General features: G+C 51.0%; 1 protein-coding gene across 2 annotated transcripts; it reads left to right on the forward strand.

The window, feature by feature from the left end:
* The first annotated feature begins 33 nt into the window (after window positions 1-33).
* JMJD4 (jumonji domain containing 4) lies at window positions 34-8,909 on the forward strand. Of its 2 annotated transcripts, XM_049648372.1 has the most exons (7): window positions 34-579; window positions 681-846; window positions 2,868-2,993; window positions 3,203-3,470; window positions 3,860-4,006; window positions 4,428-4,755; window positions 7,340-8,909. In XM_049648372.1, the coding sequence occupies exons 1-6, from the start codon at window positions 315-317 to the stop codon at window positions 4,734-4,736; spliced, it is 1,281 nt and encodes a 426-aa protein (XP_049504329.1). In that variant the 5' UTR covers window positions 34-314; the 3' UTR covers window positions 4,737-4,755; window positions 7,340-8,909. The 2 variants fall into 2 exon arrangements, with proteins under 2 accessions (XP_049504329.1, XP_049504328.1); XM_049648371.1 differs by having other exon boundaries at window positions 35-579; window positions 4,428-8,909.
* Window positions 8,910-22,916: the final 14,007 nt, after the last annotated feature.

The raw sequence follows: 22,916 nt of genomic DNA on the forward strand, positions 1-22,916 counted from the left end.
TCCAGTGCCCGGCGCTCCCTGTTTCGTACTCGGGCAGGAACTCTGCCCGCATGCTTTTAATTCCGCTCCACGGCGCCGGGCCGACCGTGGGCTCTGAGAGCCTGTGCGTCGCGGTTTTCACTCCGGCCGGCACGGAGGCCGTGAGCAGCCGGTGCCCCTAACGTCTGCTCCGGAAGTAGTTTCAGCAAGTACTTCCGATCACTCTCAGTCTTCGGGCCGGACAACGGGAGGCGAGAGTCCGGGCGTACGCCCCTCACCGGGCAGCGGCGGCCTTTGCGCCGCCCGCCCCGCGCGGACGCCCAGCCTGTGCCGGGATGGACAGAGAGACGCGCGTATACGCCGAAAATCATTTCCGAGGCCTGAAGGGGCGGCCCCCAGGCGGCGCCTGCCCGCCCCCAGGCTGCGTGGACTTCATCGAGAATCCGGACTCGTTTTCCTACGCCGACTTCTTCAAGGGCTACCTGCTTCCCAACATGCCGTGCGTCTTCTCCAGCTCCTTCACCGCCGGCTGGGGCAGCCGCAGGCACTGGGTGACGTCCAGCGGGAAGCCCAACTTCGAGCACCTGCTTCGGAAGTACGGTGAGGACCGGGGGCCGGCAGCCGGCGGTGGGAGCGCGTACCCGAGGGTGGTTGTCTTCGGAGAGCCTCGGAGGAGTCAGTGCCGGACCCTGTTGTTTCAGGAGATGTCGTCGTGCCTGTTGCCAACTGCGGGGTCCAGGAGTACAATTCGAACCCCAAAGAACACATGCCGCTCAGAGACTACATCAGCTACTGGCAAGAGTACATCCAGGGGGGCTATTTCTCTCCTCGGGGCTGCCTCTATCTTAAAGACTGGCACCTGTGCAGGTAAAGGGGCGCTGCGCGCGCAGGGGCGCTGTTTTACCTGGACCTAAACGAGCCCTGGTTGCACACGGGCAGCTCGTCTTCTCCCCAGTTAGGGATTTTGTTTCAGGGGGGTAGGAGGGGCAGAGAGAGAGAGCTGGGGAGGGGAGGAGGGGTAGGGAGAGAAAGGATCCCAAGCGGGCTGCACGCTCAGCGCAGACCACAAGACCGGGGCTGGATCTCGCGGTTCTGGAATCACCCACCACCTGAGCACAAATCAAGACTCCGGACGCTCAGTGGATTGAGCCAGCCAGGCGCCCCGCCCCCAGCCAGGGTGTTTCGGCGCGCACAGACCTGGCTCTCTTCTGGTTGGAGGCGTCCTCTTCAATCACAGGGTGGGTGACTGTGAGGAATGTGGCCTCCCGCGGCCACCTCTTCTGCTTCACGTTTGCCCAGAACCCTCTTTAAGGACTCTACCCTCTCTAGCTGGCAGGTAGTACTCAGCCTTCGCCCTTCCTCTCAGGTGCCACTAGGACTGGCCTTCCCTTTCCAGCCCTGCTTTTCCAAGTTAGGCCAGTGCCTGTCCACCTTGGACTGGGAGTGTCCAGTCTCCAGCAAGTCTCCATCACTGACCAGCAACTCTCTGTCTGTAAGGAGGCCTGTTGTGGTCTCCCCACCTAGCACTCGTTTCTTTCCCTGGGAGCTCTGACATGCATGGGCAGCCTCATCCCATCTGCTGTGTTCCCACTCTCTGAGGTCGTCCTGGGGTTTTTTGTCCCTTTCCCCTGCTCAGGGGTGTGTTTTTCACAAGCATCGACCATTGTACTCAGACCCCAGCGAGCAGCACAGGGCACAGAGTGGGTGTTAAGTTAGTGTCGGATGGATGAGTGAATGACTGAATTCTCGTTTTGCTGGTGTGGAAAGTAAGGTTCAGAAAGGTAAACTGAGACTAGATTCGCTCCCTTGAGGTTCCTGAGACTAATCCAAAAGTACACTTGGCAGCAGCACGCCCTGGGTGCTTTCTGCCCCAGTGCTGCTTGTTCCTCACAGACCAGACACAGGTCCTGGCCCTCAGGGACTCCTGTTCCAGCAGCACGTATGGACTTGTAGACCCAGATGCTCCCGCACTGTGGATTCAGGCTTCCAGTAAACAATAAGTGAGTTTTCTGGTGTGCGTTCTAGGTATTGCACGAGAACTTGTTCGAGAAACTTGTTCAGTGATTATATGGTGGCTGATTTTGGCTGAGTGTCACATATGAAAACCCTGGAAACCATAGAACAAAGAACCAAGCAACACTTGGGTCAGGCAGGCAGAGGTGGCCATCAGAGACATGACATTGGAGCAGGGTTTTGAAGGATAAGCAGGAGTCTGATGGCACACAAAGGCATGGCCGCAGAGGGAGTGGCTGGTGTTCTGGGTAACTACAGGTGGTTTAGGGCTCCTGGGGTTCCCCCCCTCGTGGCCTGTGACCATGAGAGATGTGTGAGTGGCTCCAGAAGCTTGTTCCAGCATGTTGTTGGGGGGGCTACCCACTCCCTTGGGCTGCTTTGGTGTGCTCTTGTGCCTGGGGCCCCATCAGCTTGGTTGTGGGATCAGGTTTTTGGACCAGGGGGATTTCGAGTGTTGAGAGGTAGGAGAGAAGGATCTCAGCATATATGGGCCTGTGGTGTCGCATCCACTTAGACTGGAGGTCACCGGTGGGGTGAAAGCACAGAGGTCCCCAGACTCTGGAAAGACAGGGTGATGCAGATGAGGCATCTGGAGCCATAGCCCAGCCAGAGGCTGAAATCCTAGAAGTGGTGCTGGGAAGTTCTGGAGCAGTCAGGTCCCTGCCTGTGTGGTCGATGCGCCCCGAAAGCCGTTTTACCTGCTGTGACTGTGGTTGAGCCATGGGGGCTGTGGTCATCTGGTGGCTGGACTGGCGCTGGGTGGTCAGTTGGCACTGGCTCTGGAAGGCAGCTCGGGGTTACTCATCCTTCCAGAACGCTTAGGATCTAGCATCTTGTTAGCCACTCCTGCCACAGCCCCCTGCCACCCCCTCCAGGGACTCATCGGCGGAGGACGTCTTCACCTTGCCTGTGTACTTCTCATCCGACTGGCTGAACGAGTACTGGGACTCTCTGGATGTGGACGACTACCGCTTCGTCTACATGGGGCCCACTGGCACCTGGTACAGTCTGTCCGCTTCCTCCCTCCTGCTGGCACCTCATCCCCTCCGCTTCCCTGCATGTGGTCCTGAAGCCCATCCACTCCATGAGAGCCCCTGTTTCCTGCCAGCTTAACCCACTTCTCCCCTCCCGGGGCTCTGCCTGTGGCCGTCCCGCTGGAAAGAACCAGATGGCACCCAGCCAAGAGGCACTAAGGGGATGTTTTGCACAGGTCACCGTTTCACGCCGACATCTTCCACTCCTTCAGCTGGTCTGTCAACATTTGTGGGAGGAAAAAGTGGTTCTTCTTTCCTCCAGGGCAGGAAGAAGCCCTGCGGGATTGCCATGGTGGCCTGCCCTACGATGTGACCTCCCCTGCACTGCTTGACCGCCGTCTGTACCCCACTCGTGAGCACTGCAGCCCCCCGCTGGAGGTCACGCAGGAGGCGGGCGAGATGGTGTTCGTGCCCAGTGGCTGGCACCACCAAGTCCACAATCTGGTAGGGTGGGCACACCGCATCACACATGCCCGCAGCGTGGCCCAGACAGGCCAGGGAGACACGTCCTGGGGTCCTCCTGGTGTGGCTCCCGCCCCAGAGAGTCCGTCTCCCCCTGTGACTGCCCCTTGGCTGGCCCACCAGTCCTCACCCCTGGCACGGTCTCAGATGCCTCTCCACAGAGAGGGTTTAGGCTCACCTCTGCTGACCCCACCCTGTCTAGGAGAGCCTGTGTGCAGGCCAGGTTCCACCAGCCCGCTCTCCCTGCTGGCACCTCTGGGACACAAGAGCAGCCCTTTCAGGGCTGAGAAGGGCTGGAAGGACCTCCAGGCTGGGGGAGGGGCAGTACCTGCCCTGGGCTCATGGGGACACCTCTGCCTCACCCCTCCCAGGAGGACACCATCTCCATCAACCACAACTGGGTCAATGGCTGTAACCTGGCCAACATGTGGCACTTCCTGCAGCAAGAGCTCTGTGCCGTGCAGCAGGAGGTCAGTGAGTGGAGGGACACCATGCCTGACTGGCACCATCATTGCCAGGTAGGCCAGCCTGGACAGGACGGGGGTGTGGGAAGTACTGGGAGGGGCTCCGCAGGGCTGCAGTGGGGACTGGGGAGGGGCTCTGCAGAGCCAGGCCTGCAGTGTGGGGAGGGTGTGGGGCAGCCCCCAGGGCAGCCTACATTCTCAGAGGGGGCTAGAGCTATGGTCTTGGGGGCGTGGTAGCCTCTAGGTCTGCCTGTGTGAAGGGCCCTCTGGGCCTGGGGCAGGTCACTGGGGTTTCCAGCTTGCAGGACTCAGACCCATCCCATCGCTGGCTGACCCCCAGTCATCTCTGTCCCCATCCTCGAGAACTGGGCCAAGTTTCTGGATCCTTTGTGGTCTGGGCCCTGCCCACAGTCAGCAGATACTTGCCTGGAGCTGCAAGCAAGCTGTGGCTCACTGGCTGCTCCTCTCTGGCCAGGTCATCATGAGGGCTTGCTCTGGGATCAATTTTGAAGAATTTTACCGCTTCCTCAAGATCATCGCTGAGAGGAGGCTTCTGCTGCTGGCAAAGGGAATGGGCCCTGATGAAGTGGAGGGTGAGGGTGGCGAGGGCACCATGCTGGGCCCCCAGCAGGCTGCTTTCGACATCGGCCGGATTGCCGAGGTGCTGGCGTCCATGGTGGCCCACCCAGACTTCCAGAAAGTGGACACTAGCACGTTCTTGCCGCAGCCTGAGGAGCTTCTGAGGCAGCTAGAGGAGGTCGTGGTCACCACCACAATTCTTTAATGCATGCTGCGTGGATCAGGTACCCCATGACGTGACAGGATTGTGGGGCACCAGCATGGAGGGTAGGCGGCCTCCTCTGGTGCGCCTTCCGGAAATAAATCTCCACGCTTCTGTGTGGCCTGGGACACATCACCTCCCACTGAGCCTTGTCACCTCCAGTGTCCCAGGCATGGCTCCTGCTCTTAAGGGCGTGATAGCATCCTGGCTGTCCGCTGGCCTCCCCGGGGCCCTGATGCCTGTGCAGAGGGTCCAGGCTCCTGGTCCTGAGGTTCGGCCAGGGCTGAGTATTCTGGATCCAGTGAGGTGCTGGGTGGGAGGTGTTGGTAAGTAAGATCTGCAGCAATAAGCCTGGAGTGTGCTGGGGACTCAGGTGGGGGCAGAAGGTGGCTGGGATTCTCGGTGCTCCCGGCCTTTTAGCAAAGACCAGCCTGCAAGCCCACAGGCCTCCCGTCCACGGCAGCGTGAGGCAGCTGGTGTGTCTGGCAGGGTACCTTCTGCAGCAGGACCACTGTGTGAATGTGCATCTTCCCCTGGAGCAAGCCCCTTCTTGTTGGCGGGGACTGGGGCCCAGGGCAGCCCCCAGGCCAGGGCTTCTGTCTCTGTCCCACACTAGAGCCACTGTTTACACAGAACCTGCCTTCCCTCTGCAGGCCTGTGCCCCATCCTTGGCCTCACTCATGCCCCCAAGAATCACTGTGGTGCAGCACTCGGGCACCACTCAGGGTCTGTGGGTCTGCTGGGTTTTATTTCTCTCCTGCTTGAGACAGCCCTGCCTTTTCCCATCAGGGGTAGACCTGGAGCCCAGCGAGGGCTACATGTTTTCATCTACTCAGACTCTACCTCTTTTGTAACTTCCATGAGATGCCACCTCCTGAGTGAACCTCTCTCCTTCCCAATCAGAAGTGTCCCTTCAGTATTTCCCTGGCACTTTATTAACTCCACATTGCATGTATCTATATTTATTACTGATCTCCTCTAGCAAATTATAAGCTCCTAAGAGTCAGGAGCTTGTGTTAACCATCTTGTATCCCCCACAGTAACTTTGTAGAATCTTGTACCTAGCAGATGCTGAAAGGTGTGTAAAGAATTGAATGGAGCTGAGGACCAGCAAAACTAGATGTTTCTACTGGCCATTTTGGCAGCTCTCTGATGGTACTTAGCAGTGCCCCTTAGTAAAAGCACACTCTCTCTGCACATAAAACAATAGACCATGAACCTAAAGATGTTTTTTTCTACCTTTCTTGTATTATGAGTCCCACTTTGATTCTGGAGCAACTCTACGTGTATGTGTGTACCATCAAAAATGTCTATGCCCCACCAGCCAGGAGGTGTATAGGCAGAGATGGCACTGGTAAAGTTAATGTGAAATCAGTGGAAATTTTCTGTATTAGCATTTTGCAGGTTCGGGACTCTCCTACTTAGGTAACTATGGATAAGTACTTCCCATGGTCTCCGGGGCCCCTGTGACCCTCTTCCACCCTTCACTCATGTTTGTCTTTGTCATCCTAAGCCACCAAACAAGCAGTATGTGGTTCAGAGCACGTCTGCCCCGTTGAGCCTCCAAACCTTGCACAGCACCTCTGCCAGGCAAAAAAAGTTCATCGTTGCACCCTGTGGTCTATTTGAACTGCATGCTCACCTGTGCCATTCAGTTTTCACACCTTGCACACCTGTGTGCCACTTAACAGGGTGGTAGGGTTCTCCAGAGAAATGGAACCCACAGGATCTACCTAGAGCGAGAGATGGTGAGTGAGATGTGTTGACACTGTGCCCTTTGGTCCAAAGCCTGGAAACTCAGGAGGGTGTGTGTGGCAGCCTGGAAGCAGAATTGCTTCTTTGGGAAACCTCAGTCCTTGCTCATAAGGCCTTGAGCTGATTGGGTGAGGCCCACCCACACTGTGGAGTGTCATCTGCTTTGTTGAGGTGTGCAGAATTAAAAGTTAATCATATCTGAGAGATGCCTTAACAGTGATATCCAGCCTGGCATTGGACCAAATGGGTGGGCGCTGTGGCCTGGCCAAGAGGATGTGGACCTGACCACCAATCACTCCCCAGTGTTCCCTTGCCTCTGACCACCCACCCTGACATTGAGCACCTTGCCCAGCTGCTGTGGGCAGTCGTATGGCCACCCTCTGTGTACTCCTTTGCACCGGGCCCCCCTGTACTCTGCCGTTGGACAGTCATGTTTGCACGCTTCCCTGAGTGTTTTCCAGCCACGTTTTGGCACGCTGACTAAACCAGTGTGCATTCACTGGGTTACTGAACAGTTGCCCCTTGCACCCTTGTTCCATACCATCAGCTTCCACCACGGGAATGCCCACTCTGCCATTTCTTTGCTCTTTGCACAGCCATTATTTGCCATTTTGGTCGCCTTTTACACACTTGTGCACAACTCCACAGTCTATGCTTGTGTGTTTTTTCTCCAGCTTTCACCCCAGCACATCCTTCTGCAGTGCTTACCACTTGCTCCTCCTGTGCTGTCAAACATTTGATCCTAGCACACCCACTTGGTGCTATCAGACCCTGTCTTGTTGCACACTTCCCATTCGGGACCCCTGGACTGTCCCAGGCCAGGTCACCACTTACCGTCATTCTCTTTACAGCTCCCTCCATAGCCACGGTGTGCCATCAGATACTCGCTCTGCAAACCCATGACCACTGCATGTGTGATCGTTCATCTGGCGTCCCTTGCGTGGTAATTCTGGATCTTCCAAACCAAGAAGTGCCACATGTGACAATTCTGGACCATCCAAACCAAGAGATGCCACATGTGAGCAGCTTCTTGCTCCATGTTGTTCTTTTTTTAAAGTTTATTTATTTTGAGAGTGTGAAAGAGGGAGAGAGAATCCCAAGCAGCCTCCACACTGTCAGCACAGAGCCCAACATGGGGATCAGTCTAATGAACCTTGAGATTATGACCTGAGCCAAAAACAATCAGATGCTTAACCAACTGAGCCACCCGGGTGGCTTATGTTGGACGATCTGCACACTCCTTGGGCCTGGCAGACGTGAGCCCTGCTGTGTGTGTAGGTGACACTTGCAGCCACTGGGGAGGAGGGGATAATTCAGAATTGCCCCCTAATTCACCTAGCTCTTGCTTCTGTAGGCTGTCTGTTGGGATGCTACTGGAAGTCTGTGACGGGACACACAGGAAGTTATGTAGGGCCTTGGAGGCTCTCTGGCATGTGTGGTGTAGCCCTTCAGCCTCTGGTCCTGGGGAAGGATATGGGAGGGCACTCCAGTAAGCTCAGGGCAGTGTGTGTTTCCCACCTGGATTGGAGGCATTCTGGTATTGGTAAGGCAGCGACTGTGGTGCCCATGGATGGTCATTTCTGGTGACACCCCTCACCTGTCAGGCTACATCTTTCAGCCTCCTAATGGGAAATGTTGGCACTCCTGTCACATAAGCAAGGCACAGGCCTTGACCAGAGTGACCATAGTGTCCCTGTCTAGGGCATTTCTGGAGTAAGCTATTGTGCAAGGCATTGTGGGGATGCTTATGGGATGAGGCCCAGCTGTAGCTCTAAATTCTGCATCACAAACCTTTCCCCTGGACAAGAAGCCAGCAGGAAAAGGAATTCTGAGGTCAGAGACCACCTCCCAGGAGGTGTTAAGTGTAGGTAAAGAGTGGGCCATGGGAGGTCCTTGGGGAGGCTTGCAGAGGCTAAGTCCTGCCTGCTCTCAGTACATTTACTAATAACCTTTCTCTGGCCTCATCCTTTACATGTTCTGTGTTCTCCTTTGCTTCTGGCTTTTGTTTTGTTTTTACGATTTTTCCCACTATGGGCTGATGGAGTTCCAGAGTATGACCTTGGAAACTGTTAATTTCTCAATCCTTGTCAGAAGAAATCTCAGCAAGAGAAGCAGAAGTTTCCCTCTTCCTCCAAATTGTAGAAATACAGCTACTGTCCTGGGAGAGGCAACAGTCCTGGCAAGGGCTGTATAAAGACTCCCAAATTTGAGTGGTTGTTCCCATACCTGAGAACGTACCTCTGACCGCTAAATGCCAGGAATTCTGAGGGGTTGCCTCTGCTCCTGTCCAGGGTCACAATACTAATGTGACCATGTCCTCCGAGGGAAGAGTGTCTGGGCGTGTCTCGCAGTGGCTGGAGAGTTGTGGCTGGCCCTTCTCACATCCCACACCTAAAATAAACTGATAACCCTGCAAGACTTCTTATTGAATGAGGAGTGAGTGTTTCATTTAAACGCAGGAAATGAAAGGATGAAATCACAACTCCCAGCTGTCGTAGAAAGAGGATTTTAATATGGTATTCATGTGTAGCTTCTACATTTATGTTCAGTATTGTCCAAATCAGTAAGCCCTTTTTTGTTGTTTTTTTTACCTGTTGTGCAAAAATTCAGTTACCCTCTCACCTCCTCTGAAATGGTCCCCTCCCACTGACCCCATCTCCTGTGGTCTCAGAGCCCTTCAGTGGCACTCATCTGCCTTTCCTCACCTGGTGAAGAGCAAAGTATGTGAAGGGGCCTTTCCTCCTGGGGGAGGGTGGGGTGGAGATGGGGCTTGGCAGGACTCTCACTCTCTGTCGGCCTTGATGGTGGAATCTGAGAGTCCATCTATCCGACAAAGGCTGGAGCACTGGCAAGCAGAGCCAGGCCTCTTGGCAGGGTCCTGGGGAGATGTAGACAAGAAGAGATAACTGCCGTCATCAGACCCAGTAGGTGCTTCACTCACCACGAGTGAGTGCTTCATGGTGCCTGTGGGCACAGGTGGCAGTGACCTGTACTGTGCTCATTGGCAGTGCTCCTTAGGGTCAGCTGGTCCTCAGGTTCCTGGAAAGCAGAAGGTACTGAAGGCAGCAGGTGGTCCACAGAAGGCCAGGTCGACCTATCAACTGTCAGGCATCATGCCCAGCCATGGGAGAGATTCAGTGATGAGACCAGAGTCTGGTGGTGGCCTGGGCTGACATGTTGGGAGGGAAGTGGTGCTGGCTGCCCGGGTCAGCCACAACCTAGAGAAGGTGGTCAGTTAGAAGATGCCCTTCATGAACTAGAAACAAAGCAAACTAAACTGAAAGAATAAATGTTAGAGGAGAGATTAATGTAATTAAGAACAGAGCAGTAGAGAAAATCAGCAAAACTTTTTTTCTGGGGAAAAAAATGCAAAAATTGTCAAGCCTTACCTAGGTTGACTAAGAGAAATCTAGACGGGGATTAGAAACAGAGTTTGAAAAACACTGCCAACCCTACAGAAATAAAAGGGTTTATTAAAAGAGACTGCGAACAATTGAACAGCAACAAATTGGATAATCTTGATGAAATGTAAAAATTCCTAGAAGCACAGGAACTACAAAACATTCTACTGGTGAATCCTACCAAACATTTAAAGAAATAATACCAGTTCTTCCCATCTGACAAATCCAAGAGGAGGGAACATTTCTGATTTCTACAAGGCTAAATTACCCTAATAACAAACAAAGCTAAAGACCCCACAGGAAAACTATAGATCAATATCCTCTATGATACAGGTGCAAAAATGCCCCAATAAATCATAGCAAACAGAATCCAGCAGTAAATTAAAAGATTATACATTATGGCCAATGGATTTACCCCAGGGATTGAAAGGTTGTTCCATATATGAAAATCTATTATATTAGAATGGAGGAGAAAAAATTTACACAATCATCTCCACTGCTGCAGAAGGAGTATTTGACAAAATCCAACATGCTTTCACAATAGGAGAACTCAGTAAAGGAGAAATAATGGGAAATGTCCTCAACGTAATAAGGGCATGTATGAAAAATCCACAAGTACCATCATGCACAGCTTACTGACCGCTTTCTCCCTAAGGTCGGGAACAAAGACACCCACTCCCACCACCCCTACTCAACATTTCACCGAAGGTCTGGATGGAGCAATTAGGCAAAAAAACTAAAACATCCAAATTGGAAAATAGGAGGTAAGACTGTCCATTAACAGATGACAAGATCTTGTATGTAGAAAATCCTAAAGAACACACACACACACACACCTGTTAGAACTAATAAATTCAGTCAGGCTGCAAGATACAAGGTAAATGGAATAGAATTGAGACCCAAGAATTAAACCCATACATGTGTGGTCAGTGGATTTTTCAACAAAGGCACCAAGACCATCCAATGAAGGAAAACAAACTTCAAACAGTAGTGTTGGGGAAAGTGAATATCCATATGCAAAAGAGTAAAGCTGAAGCCTTACCTCACACCATATATAAAGATTAACTCAGAATAGATCCAACACCTAAATTTAAGAGCTAAAATTCTAAAACTGTTAGACAAAAAACACAGGGGCTAACCTTCATGTCGTTTGATTTACACTGGTTTCTTAAATATGACACCAAAAGCACAGGCAATAAAATATAAAACAAATCGGACAGCATCAAAACTTAAAACGTGTGTGTCAGTGGTGCCTGGGTGGCTCAGTCGGTTAAGCGTCCAACTTCAGCCCAGGTCACAATCTCATGGTTTGTGAGTTTGAGCCCCGCATCAAGCTCTGTGGTGACTGCTCAGAGTCTGGAGCCTGCTTCAGATTCTATGTCTCCCTCTCTCTTTGCCCTTCCCTAGCTCACGCTCGCACTCTCTCTGTCAAAAATAAATAAAAAATTTTGTGTGTCAAAGGACACAAGAGGTAAGGAAACAACCCACATAATGGTAGAAAATACTTGCAAATAATAAATATGATAAGAGTCTTTTATCGATAAAACACAGACATTGCAGTGATACCATTTCACACCTGCAAAGGTGACTATAATTTAAAAAACAAGGAACAACAAGTGTTGGTGAGGTTGGAGGCCTCATACATCCCTGGAGTCTGGGTGGGAGATGTACAATGGTGCAGCCTTTGTGCAAAACACTGGCAGTTTCTTGAAGAAGTTAGACACAGACTTGCCATTTGACTCAGCAATTCTTCCCACACAGTTGAAGACAGACACTCAAACACATGTCTCTACACGAACATTCATAGTAACGCTATTTGCAATAGCCAAAAAGTGGAAACAACCCAAATGTTCATCAGCAACAGATAAGTAAGTTTGTGGATATGGATATGGGATGAATAAAGGTCATTTCTTTACATGTACACTGAAATATTTGGCCACAATATGGATCATATACTGGGACATGACACAGCATGGATGGGACTTCAAAAATACTATGCTTGGTGACAGAAGCCACGCACAAAACCACAGATTGGTTCCACTTAAATGTGCAAAACAGGTAAAACTATAGAGACAGAAAGGAGATGATTGGTTTCCAGGGTCCAGGGGTAATGAAGAGGGACCACTTCATGAGGGGGGATAGGGTTTCTGTTTGAGGTGATGAAATGTTTTGAAACTAGACAGTGGTGGTGGTTTCAGAGCATTGCAAATGTACTTAATACTGGTGAATTGTACAATTTAAAATACTTTAAAAGAAAATTTTTATTTTATATAAATGTTATAACAAAACACTTAATTGTAAAGTATAAAAAGAAAAAGCGACAAAAGAAAAAATAGGAAGGAAGAGAGCAAGCCAGGCTCTGGTTATGGAGTTGGCACTGGAGGAGAGCTGACTCTTGCTCTGGAGCTGGTGCAGCTGTGGATCTGCTCTCAGAGATGGAGCTAGAGCCTGTACTTCATCTGGCCTGGAAGTGGGTGTTTGAGCTGCCTCTAGCTCTGGAGCTGGTGGTAGTGATGGTACTTGAGCTCTTTCTAACTCTGATGGAGCTAGAGCTGTTGCTGTACTGGTTCTAGCTGTGGATCTGGTGCTATAGCTGCTCTTCCTCTAAACCTGGCACCAGCTCTGATGCCATAGCTCATGCCAGAGCTGGCTCTCGCCCTTATGCTGGTGCAGAATCTGCCACTGGTGTGGGCTCTGGCTCTGGAACTAGTTCTAGACTTGGTGGCGGAGCTAGCTCTTGCTCAGAACTTGGTGCTGTTTCTAACTCTGAGATTAGTTTTGGATCCAGAGCTCATGCTAGAGCTATTGCTGGAACTGGCATAGGAGTGGGTGACATAGTCTCTATCTCTGGGGTTGGTGCCAGACGTGATGATGGAGCTGACTGTAGCTCAGAGGATGGTGAATACCCTCACTCTGGAACTAGCACTGGAGCCAGTGCCAGAGCTGGCTCAAACTTGGGAGCTGATGTAAGAGCTCATGCTGTAGTTGACCCCATCTCTCTATCTGGTGCCAGAGATGGTGCTAGAGTTGGTTCTGAACCTGGCTTTGAATTTTTTCTTTTTCTTTCTCCCTTCCTTCCTTCCTTCCCTCCCTCCTTCCTTCCTTCCCTTCCTTTCCCTCCTTCCCTCCCCTCCCCCCCCCTCCCCCCCCCCCCCCCCCCCCTCCCCCTCCCTCTCCCCCCCCCGCCCTCCCTCCCTCCCTCCCTCCCTTCCTTCCTTCCTTCCTTCCTTCCTTCCTTCCTTCCTTCCTTCCAGAGCTGGCAACAGAGCTGACTTTACCACTGGAGCTGGTGCTAGAAATGGCTCTCACTGTAATAATTTTGCAGATGCTGGGGCTAGCTCTGGAGCTGTGGTGGAGTTGGCAATGGACCTTGTGCCAGAACTCATGCTCAAGCTATCTCTGGAGTTGACTTCAGCTCTGGAGATGGTAGACTCATGCTCACAGAGCAGTTGCTAAAGCTGGCAACACAGCTGTCATTAGCTCTGGATCTGGCTTCAGAGCTGACGTGAACTGCAGGCAGAGGAATGTTCAACCAACATGATTACCTTTCCATGTGACTTTCCAAAAACAGAAAACACCCTACTGCCTTTAAGAGAAACCCAAGCCAACCCAAGAGCCATGTCTCAGGAAGGGTTCCCAGACTAGAGTTCACCAGAGGAGTGGGCTGAGGCCACTCTCTGCTCCTGTGTTTGTGGCCCAGCCCCCTCTTCCATCATCACAGCAGCCACCCTAATTCTTTTGACCCTCTGGCTCTGCCTCAGTGGGCTTCCACTGGGTGAGGAACATCTGGGCAGAGCAGCAGGTCCAGACCAGGCACGTTAAGTTGTGCTGGTCCACTAGCATTTTGGGGAGAAAGGTATGGAAACTGACAGAGATCCTCTGGGGACTGGTCCAGCCAGGCACCCAGGATTGGAGAGAAGGTGCTGGAGGAAGGCAGGCAGACAGCAGAGTCAGAGGACACCCAGGAAGACACTCCCATAACAGTACCCATACACTTCAAACCCCAAAGGCCCACACTTGGAGGTGTAGCCCCTCCATCAAGGAGGGGACAGTCCTCCTGAAGCAGGGAACTGAAACAGATGTCTACTGTCCCTCTTCTGCCTAGAAACTCACCTTTAGGGAGCAGCCAAGGTAGGGCCTAGAGGGTTGCTATCTACCAGTTGGATAAGGGCTAACCCCCAGTATCTTCCAGGGAGTGGAGCTTCCCTCGGCCAAGGCCATCAGCTCAGCTGGAAGGGTCTTCCCTCTCCGGAAGCCTACTCCTTTCCCCTTGTTCCATTTAGGGGTTAGGATCCCCGAGGACCTCCTCGGACACTGTCAGCTTCTGGCAGTGGCAACAGGAAGGCTGACCTTTGAGAGGAGAATCTCTCAAACACCCCTCACTGGAAAGTTAGGCAAGAGCATGGACCAGGCCCCAACATCTGCCATCCCAGCTCCCAGGGCCCGATAGTGGTGAGAACAGTCATGAGGGTGGGACCTGGGTGAGCCCTCAGTAGGTACAGCTGGCCATCAGCTGGCCATCTTGGACCTGCACTCCTAATGTCAGGTCATATGACCCCTCATCTCTCTCTCCCCAGACAAACAGGGCCTCATCCTGACAACCTCCTGCTTTCTCTGCTCCACCCTAATTTTCTCCTTGTCACCAACAATGGGACACCATGGAGGCAAGAAGTGATGTGGCCAGGGGGTTAGGGTAACTGAAGTCACAGTGGTGGCTTGGGCTCTCCTGTGTTATTCTTGGGTCCCTCTTGCCAAATGGCCACAGGCACTGGGGTGAGGGCTGAGCCAATGTCTATAGCAACAGAAAAGGCTGTAATTTGGGTTTTCTGAGCCCAGAGCCTCAGGAAGTCAGTACACATCAGGAGGACACTTTGCTCGGGGCAGTATCTCTGTCCAAGTGAGCTGGGAAGGGCTGTCTCTAGAATGTGGGTGCCCAAGGTATCTTGGGGACCTATCACCAAGGAACTGAGGTCTCTTCCTAGGGTCCCCTTCCCTGGGCCCCTCCTCAGATAGGATCACCCCCCAAAAGGCCCCTCTGGGCTTCTGACTGCTCACCCTACTGCCCCAACCCATGTCCATACACAGTTACACCAACACGGCCCCCAAGATGGCCTGGGTGCAGCCAGGACCCCAGCTCTGAGGACACAGAGGACACAGACCTGACTGTTCTGTAACCCTGGATGAATCACTGCCTGTCAGGCATCTCCACTGCACAGTGGGAATTATCCAGCATTTACTTCCCAGGGATGTGATCAGGTACATGTGAGATGCCCCTTCCAAGCAGAGAAGTGGTGTCTGTCCCATGTAGCTCAGACACTGAGATGTAGCCTGGGGCCTGGGTGCCGGTGCCCTGACCTCCCCCTCCTGCTCTCATGCCCGTCTGCACTGTGAGGGGCCTGAAATAGCAGAAAGGCACATAGCTTTCCATTTTGGCATCACAAGTTCAATGGCCTGTTGCTGTGTTTAGGATCAGACCAGAGTGCCTTGTCTTGGCCATGTGGTGGCATCCTGGCAACCCCCACTTCCTGGAGCCCACATCCTTCTGTAATGCGCCCCCTGCCCCTGCCCTGAGCAGGGAAGCCTGGTCACTCCTGTCTAACTGTGAAGGATGCAAAGTGCGAGGCTGTCACCTGCCGGATGCCACTGCGAGAAGCCCAAGGCTCTGTCTTGTTCATTGTCTCCTGTATTCCCTCCTGTGTTTTTCTCTATCTGCATCTGCCCCTCTCTGTGCCTCTCTCCCTCTCTGTGTCTCTGTCCCTCTATCTAAATGACTCCTCCTGACTCCTGGCTATGGGAGAACAAGCTGCCTTTTTATGTGCTGCCTTGTGGAGAACCCCACGTGGCAACGAACTGAAGGAGGGCCCTGGCACCCTCTGTCAAGGACTCGGGAGTGAGGGGCTTGGTAGAGGGGCATCCCCGGTTGAGCCTCAGTGGAGAGCACAGCCCAGCCTCCTGGGAGACCCTGAGGCCAAGGCTCCCGCTAAGCCTGTGAGGCACTGCAGGCTGTGAGCCAGGAAGCTTTGGGCAGGGTGACCGAAGGCCATAGATGGATAGATGGATAGATTGATAGGTAGCTGATGCCCTCTGCCAGGCTCTGCCTGCCTCCCCATGACTGCCTTGCTCCTTCTCCTCCACTCTCTTCCCTCCCCTTCTCCTTCCTCCTTCCTCTCTGCTCTCTCCTCCCCCTCCCCTTCTTCTCCTTCCTCCCTCCTCTCTTCTCCCTCCCCCTCCCCCTACCACCTCCCCTCTCTCCACCTTCCTCCCACCTCTCTTCTCCCTCTGTCTTCCTCCTTCCTCCTCCTCTACATTCCTCCTCCTCCCCTTCTCCTTCCTCACTCCTCTTCTCTCTCTCCTCCTCCCTTCCCTCCTCCCCCTCCCCCTTCTTCTTCCTCCCTCTTCTCTTCTCCTTCCCCCCTCCTCCACCTCCTCCTCCTCCTTTCTGGTCCTCCTCCCCATCCTCCCCTCCCCTTCTTCTCTCTCCTCATCTCATCTCTTTCACTCCCTCTTCTTTCCTCCTCTCCCCTCCGCCCTGTACTGGCTTTCTCCTTGCACATGCGTTTGCTTTTGCCCCTCTACCCTCCAGACCGTGAGCTCCTGGAGGGCAGGGGCCACCCAGAACTGTGGCATCGGGGCCGAGTGCTTGGAGTCAGTAGGTGAAGGAGGAGGTGAGGGGATGCGGAGTCCCTCGCACCCGTGAGCAGCTCGCATTTGGGACCCGGAATTATCGTCTGGCCCGCTCTGGCGGTGGGAGCGGCCCTCCCCCTGGTGGACGGCGCTGGAACTGCAGCCCAGGCGGGACACCTGGAGCCAAACCCGCCTGTGCATGTGAGCGGGTGGGGTCTCCCCAGTGTCCAGTGGGCGGAGGAGCCGGCGGCAGGCTCCCCTGTTCCCTCACAAGGCCGCCTCAATAGGCGGCGACATCCCCACTGCCAAACCAAGACCCGAGGCTCTAGTGAGGATGGTCACCTCTCTAAATCTTGCTGGAGTCAGAATCCAGTGCTCGGCACGTGCCGAACCACACCAGCTCCTGGCCCCCGAGTCCCCACGCGACCCTACTAAAAGGACCACCAGGGTTCCCAAACACAGAGGGCCATCCCTAGAGGACCAAGTCCAACCCACGCTTCTCTGATCATGTGGAACCCTTTGGGTCACCCACTTCACACACCCGACTTGTAAGGAAAGAAACTGAGGCCTTCTCTCCTGTAGTCCTCTCACCAGGGAAGGCTGCTCATCCTAGTTCCAGGTGTCTGCCATGGTGGACACAGGACCCCAAGCCCTGTCCTCTCCAGGGTGTTTCACCGGTGGCCCCAACCCAGGCGGGCCCCACAAACCATCAGCCCAGCACCTGTACCCTCCTCTTTCTCTGGGCCTGGGCATGCTGCTAGGGGACTGGATGCATGGCAGTCCTGGCCCATGGCAGAGCTGTCTTCAGCCTCTTCAAGTCTTCTTTCCCCTTGCCACCTCCAGTGCCTGCTTCTCCTCTGGGTCCCTATCCATGCTCCATACCTGGACGTCCCTGTTGGGGGTGGGACTTGGAGGGTGTGCAGAGGAACAGACCCTACATGGGTAGTGGTAGACAGGGTCCCTCATGTCCCTGGAAGATCTTATTCCCAAAACATGCCCCATGGGAGGGGCTGAGTGAGGGGAGCAGGTCGAGTGTCTGAGTGTCTGAGTGTCTGAGTGTCCAGTGCCAACAACACGGGCCATCAGGGAGTTAGCTTCTGGGTCGGAGTAAGGCTGGGGTTTCTGATTGGGTTTGAGTTCAGGTTTGAATTTGGGTTTATTGTTTAGAGTTCAGATTCCGAATGGAATTGCAAGATCACATCTTAAATGTACGTTCTGCTTTTTTGAAGAACTGCCAGACCCTTTTCCACAGTGGCTGAGACATTTTACATCCTCATTCATAACGTGCTAGGATGCCAATTTCTCCATGTCTGCACCAACTCGTGTTCATGTCCACTGTTTCTGTAATAGCCGTTCTAATGGATGTGAAGTGCACCTCTCTGTGGTCTTGATTTGCATTTCCCTGACGGGCTTCATGGGAGTCCACTCCAACCCGGCCCCTCAGTGCCTTCCATCGCCCTATTCTCTTAATCTCCCCTGTCTCTTTACCCTCTGTAATGTTTCCTTTCCCCTCACGTCATAGAAACTGGAGCGCACAGCGTGTAGTCTACTTGGGTCAGTTTTTTTTTTTTTTTTTTTTTTTTTTTTTTGTGTCGTGATATCCATTAAGATCCATCCATTTCTTTGTGTGGCTTGAGACCATTCTTTCATATTGTTGAACAGTATTCCATTCATGGATGCTTACATGTACCTCACGTGGCTATTGATACACCTTTTGCAGGATACCCTGATTTTTACAAGTATTTGGCCATCACGAAGAGATGATGTGCATAATTGCACACAGGGTTTTGCGTGACATGAATTTCAAAGCGGTTGTCCAAATACCCAAGAATGCAATCATTTACCTTTGGGAAAAGCTGCCCAACTGTCTTCCAAAGTGGCTGTGCCATTGTGCATCTTACCTACAGTGAATGAAACTTCCTGTTGCTATTTTTTTCCCTTTAAGATCCTAGCTATTGTGGTAGGCATACAGTGCTATGTTGCTGTTTTCATTTGCTTTTCCTTACTGACAAACTGTTGACCATTATTTTGTATGCTTGTCATTGGTATATCTCATCTGGTTCACTGTGTTTGCACATATTTACCAATTTTATTTGGATTGTTTGTCTCGATTTCTTTTGGGGTTTCTTTGTATGTATTTTTTTCTTTGTACATTTTCCATAGAAGTCCTCTTTCAGATGTGTTTTCCAAATATTTTCTCCCAATCTGGCTTATCTTTTTGTTCTCTTAACAAAACCTTCACAGAGAGGCATTTTAAATTTTAATAAGGTAAACACCAGCAAATTTTTTTTAATGGACTGGCTTTTGGTGTTTTATTTAAAAAATGAATCAACCATCCCAAGGTCATGTAGATTTTGCCTGTGTAATCTTTATAGTTTTGCATTTGAAAATTTATGTCTATTTTGTTTACTTATGTTTATTTTGAGTGAATGCTTACATGTGCATTCATATTTCCCCCATCTCCCAATTGTTTTATCACCGTTTGTGGGACAGACTTTCCTCAGCATTGATTTACCTTTGTCCCTTTGACAAATCAATGACTACATTCACATGGCTCTATGCTGTGCTTTGCTGTTTTCTTTATTCTTTCACCAATATCACACTCTCCTCACTGCTGTAGCTTTATGACAAGTGTTTGGACCCACATGTGTGGGTTCTTTAACTGTGTTCCTCAGTCTTACATCATCTAGTCTCAGTGTGGACCATTTGTCAGTATCTGTGATGGTAATTTGATGAGGGCCGTGGAATCTGTAGATCAAGGTAGAAGGAATCGCCATGGCAACAATTTTGAGTGTATTGCTCCTGAACAAATAATATTTCTGCATTATTTATATTTCAATTTATCTCCCAATCCATGTCTCAGTTTTCTCTGAATGCATATTATATATATATACTTGGTTAGATTTATATTATGAACTTTAACTTTTTGCCCTGGTACTGTAGCTTGTTTTCATTTCAAATTTCAATTTGTTTTATACATCATTGCTAATTGTCTTAGTCTATCTGGGCCTTTATAACAGAACACCACAGACAGGGGCTTATAAACAGTAGACATTTGGGGGTGCCCGAGTGGCTCGGTCAGTTAAGCATTTGACTTTGGATTGTGGTGCAGGTCATGATCTCAGGGTTCATGGGATTGATCCCCTGAGTCAGACTCTGTGCTGACAGCATGGAGCCTGCTTGGGATTCTCTCTCTCTCCCTCTATCTTCCCTCCCTCTCTCTCTCTCTCTATCTCAAAATAAACAAATAAACTTAAAAAGAACAGTAGACATTTATTTATCATACTTTTGTATGCTGAAAGTCTGAGACCAGGGTGGCAGGATGATAGGGCGAGGGCTCACTCTCTGGTGACAAACTTCTTGTTGTGCCCTCACATGAAGAGAAGGGGCTAGGGGCTCTTTTATAAGGGGAAACAATGTGGGGGTTAGGACTACCAACCCCCCCATGCAGTGAAACATTCATGTATAACTTTAGGTTCCACAAACTTCTCTACTAACAGCCTACTGTTGAGCAGAAGCATTACTGATAATGTAAAGAGTTCACTAACATATATTTTTATATGTGTTTCATATACAGTAGCCTTACAATAAAGTAACCTAGCAAAGATAAGACTTTATTAAGAATATAATAAGGAAGAGAAAATACATTTACAGTGCTGTTCTGGATTTATTTTTAAAAATTCACATATGAGTGGACCCATGCATTTTAAGGACTCTTGTTCAAGGGTCCACTGTAATCCCAGTCACCAAAATGCCACCCCAATGATCTAATCACCTAGAGGTCCCTCATTCTAGCACCATCACATTGGGGGTTTGGATTGAATATGTGAACTTTGGGGAGGCACAAACATTCATACCATAGCATTGATATGTCAATTATTTCATTTTAGACATCTGCATTAATAAAGAAATAATATCACTGCTGATTCATGTTAACTTTCTTTGCAACATTTTATTTTATTTTTTATTTTTTTAAGCTTATGTATTTATTTTTGAGAGAGTGAGAGCACAGGTGGCAGGGGGCAGAGAGAGAGAGAGGGAGAGAAAGAGAATCCCAAGCAGGCTCTGCGTTGTCAGTGCAGAGCCCGACGCAGGGCTCCATCCCACGCACTGCCAAAACCAGAGCCAAAGTCAGACGCTTAACCCACTGAGCCACTGAGGCGCCCCTCTCTGCAAAATTTTAATCCTTTCTAACTTCAAGCCACATAGCTTACCACACTGCCGTTCCACTGTATTTTCTTCTGGTTGACATAGCGATGAGTCTCCTCTCAATTCCAACATGGAAATATTTATGCATTCAGTGAATCACACTTGACTCTGGATGAATATTCTCTTAGGAATGTTCTAACATCAGGACATTTATAATCCATCTAGGGCTCTGATTCATTATTGGTGATATTTGCCTATAAATAACAATTGGACGCAAATGAAAAGTGACACCATCACAATCCAAAAGGAGAATGCACACATTATTTGGAAATTGACCAAATGTGGAAACATGTACACACATGTGCAGGACGTTGAGGCAGCGTGTCGACCGAGCACATTAATAACTTGTGCCATAGTGGCAGAAAGCACCCCAGCCTGTCTGTCCACCACACGGTGTGCTCTGCAGCACAACACAGACCTAGGGCTGTTACAATATTACTGACCAACACAGGTCACATACCCATGGAGCAGCCATCCCCATAGCCAGTAGGTGGGGCTATGGATGAGGGCATAGGGTTCAGGTTCAGCTCCGGTTAGATTCCAGGTTCAGGTTTAAGGGCTCAGGTTTGGTTTGGGGTTCAAGATTCAGGTCTGGAGGTAGGTTTGGGTTTAAGGGTCGGGTTCAGGTAGTGTCTGGTATAGAGTTAGAGCTCAGGTTAGGGTCAGTGTTTGGGTTCAAGGTTAGGGTTTGGGTTTGAGTTTGGTAATGGGTTAAGGTTTAGGGTTAGTGTTAGGGTTCAGGTTAGGGTTCGGGTTCACGTATGGGTTTGTGTTAAGGTTGGGGGTTCTGGTGCGGGTTAAGGATCAGGTTAGGGTTCAGGTTTGGATTCTGGTTAGGGATCAGCTTCGGGTTGGGCACAGGTTCAGGATCAGTTTTGGGGTTGGGTTGGAGTATGGGTTCATGTTCAGGTTAGCTTTAGTGTTTGGACTGAGGTTCAGATTGGGCCAGGTTCAGGTTGGTGTTTGGATTAAGGTTTGGAATTTAAGGTTCAGATCTGGGTTAAGGAGTGTCTTTAAAATTAGGGTTCAGGTTCACCTTGAGGATTGGGTTTGAATTTGGGATTGGATTTGAGTTTGGTTTTGGGTTAGTGTTAGGTTTTGAGTTAGGATTACAATATGGGTTCTGGTTCAGGATCAGGAATGGGTTCGGGTTAGGGTTTGAGCTCAGGTTCAGGCTCTGGTTCTGGTTTGGGTTAGGGCCAGTGTGAAGGTATGTGCCCATTATCCTGTAGTTCAGTAACCTCTCTAGAGAGAGAAGTTTAGGGCTAAGGTTATGGTTAGGGTCATGGTTAGGTTTATGGCTCTGAGGCTAGGGGTTTGGTACCAGGCTTAGGGTTTGGTTTAGAATGAAGTTTGCACTCAGAATATTACTCTCTAGCTCCTTCCATGTAGTTGCAAAGTGCATGATTTCAATGAAATCATTTAATGAAAGGAAGCCAGATCATGGAGGCTGAGTTTCAGCAGCAATTGGAGAAGGGAGATTCACTCAGAGAGCTGTGCAGTAAGCAATTCCATAAATGTTCCAAAGGCAGAAGCACATGAGGTGGGGACAGCAGTTAGGAATCGCTGGGCAAGGTCTGTCCTCTGTTCCCCAATTTCCTCCCCTCATTGGCTGTGGGATTTTTTCATTGAAACAAAGCTGCTGTTCCTGGCTGGCCAGCTATGTGTGTGGAAACCCCAGTCTGCTGCTGGGGTACCACCATCAGAGGTCAAGCTGGCACCAGGGCTGTGAATCCTTCCTTCCCCCACCATCCAGGCACCAAGTACAGACACCTGCTGAAGTGGGACCAACCTTGAGCATCCTATCAGGTATCTGAGGTATCACCACTAGGTTGCCTGTCACCATAGCAACTGGAAAGTTCTAGGGGAGCATGAAGGGGAGAGTTTCCCTTGGGATCTTTCTTGATTAAGATCCTACATTGCTGGTGGTTTATCTCAGGGGAAAACCCATGAGTGGAACTTCTGCCTTGTGGTCCCACAATGTCCTTCCTGGAGGAAAAGTCTGCCTGTGTGACAAGATGATTCTTCTATCCGTGTGTGGGCGACTATGGGGCCCCAGGTGGGCGCTGCCCTGGGGTGGTGTCCCTGCTTCGCTTCCATCCTCCCTTCTCCTGGTGTCCGTGAAACAAGCAGAGAAATGGAAGAGCCAGTGAAACTTGGAAGAGGCCTCATCCCTTGACATGCTCGGGACCAT

The sequence above is a fragment of the Panthera uncia genome (assembly GCF_023721935.1).
Source record: "Panthera uncia isolate 11264 chromosome A1 unlocalized genomic scaffold, Puncia_PCG_1.0 HiC_scaffold_17, whole genome shotgun sequence".
Lineage (NCBI taxonomy): Eukaryota > Metazoa > Chordata > Mammalia > Carnivora > Felidae > Panthera > Panthera uncia.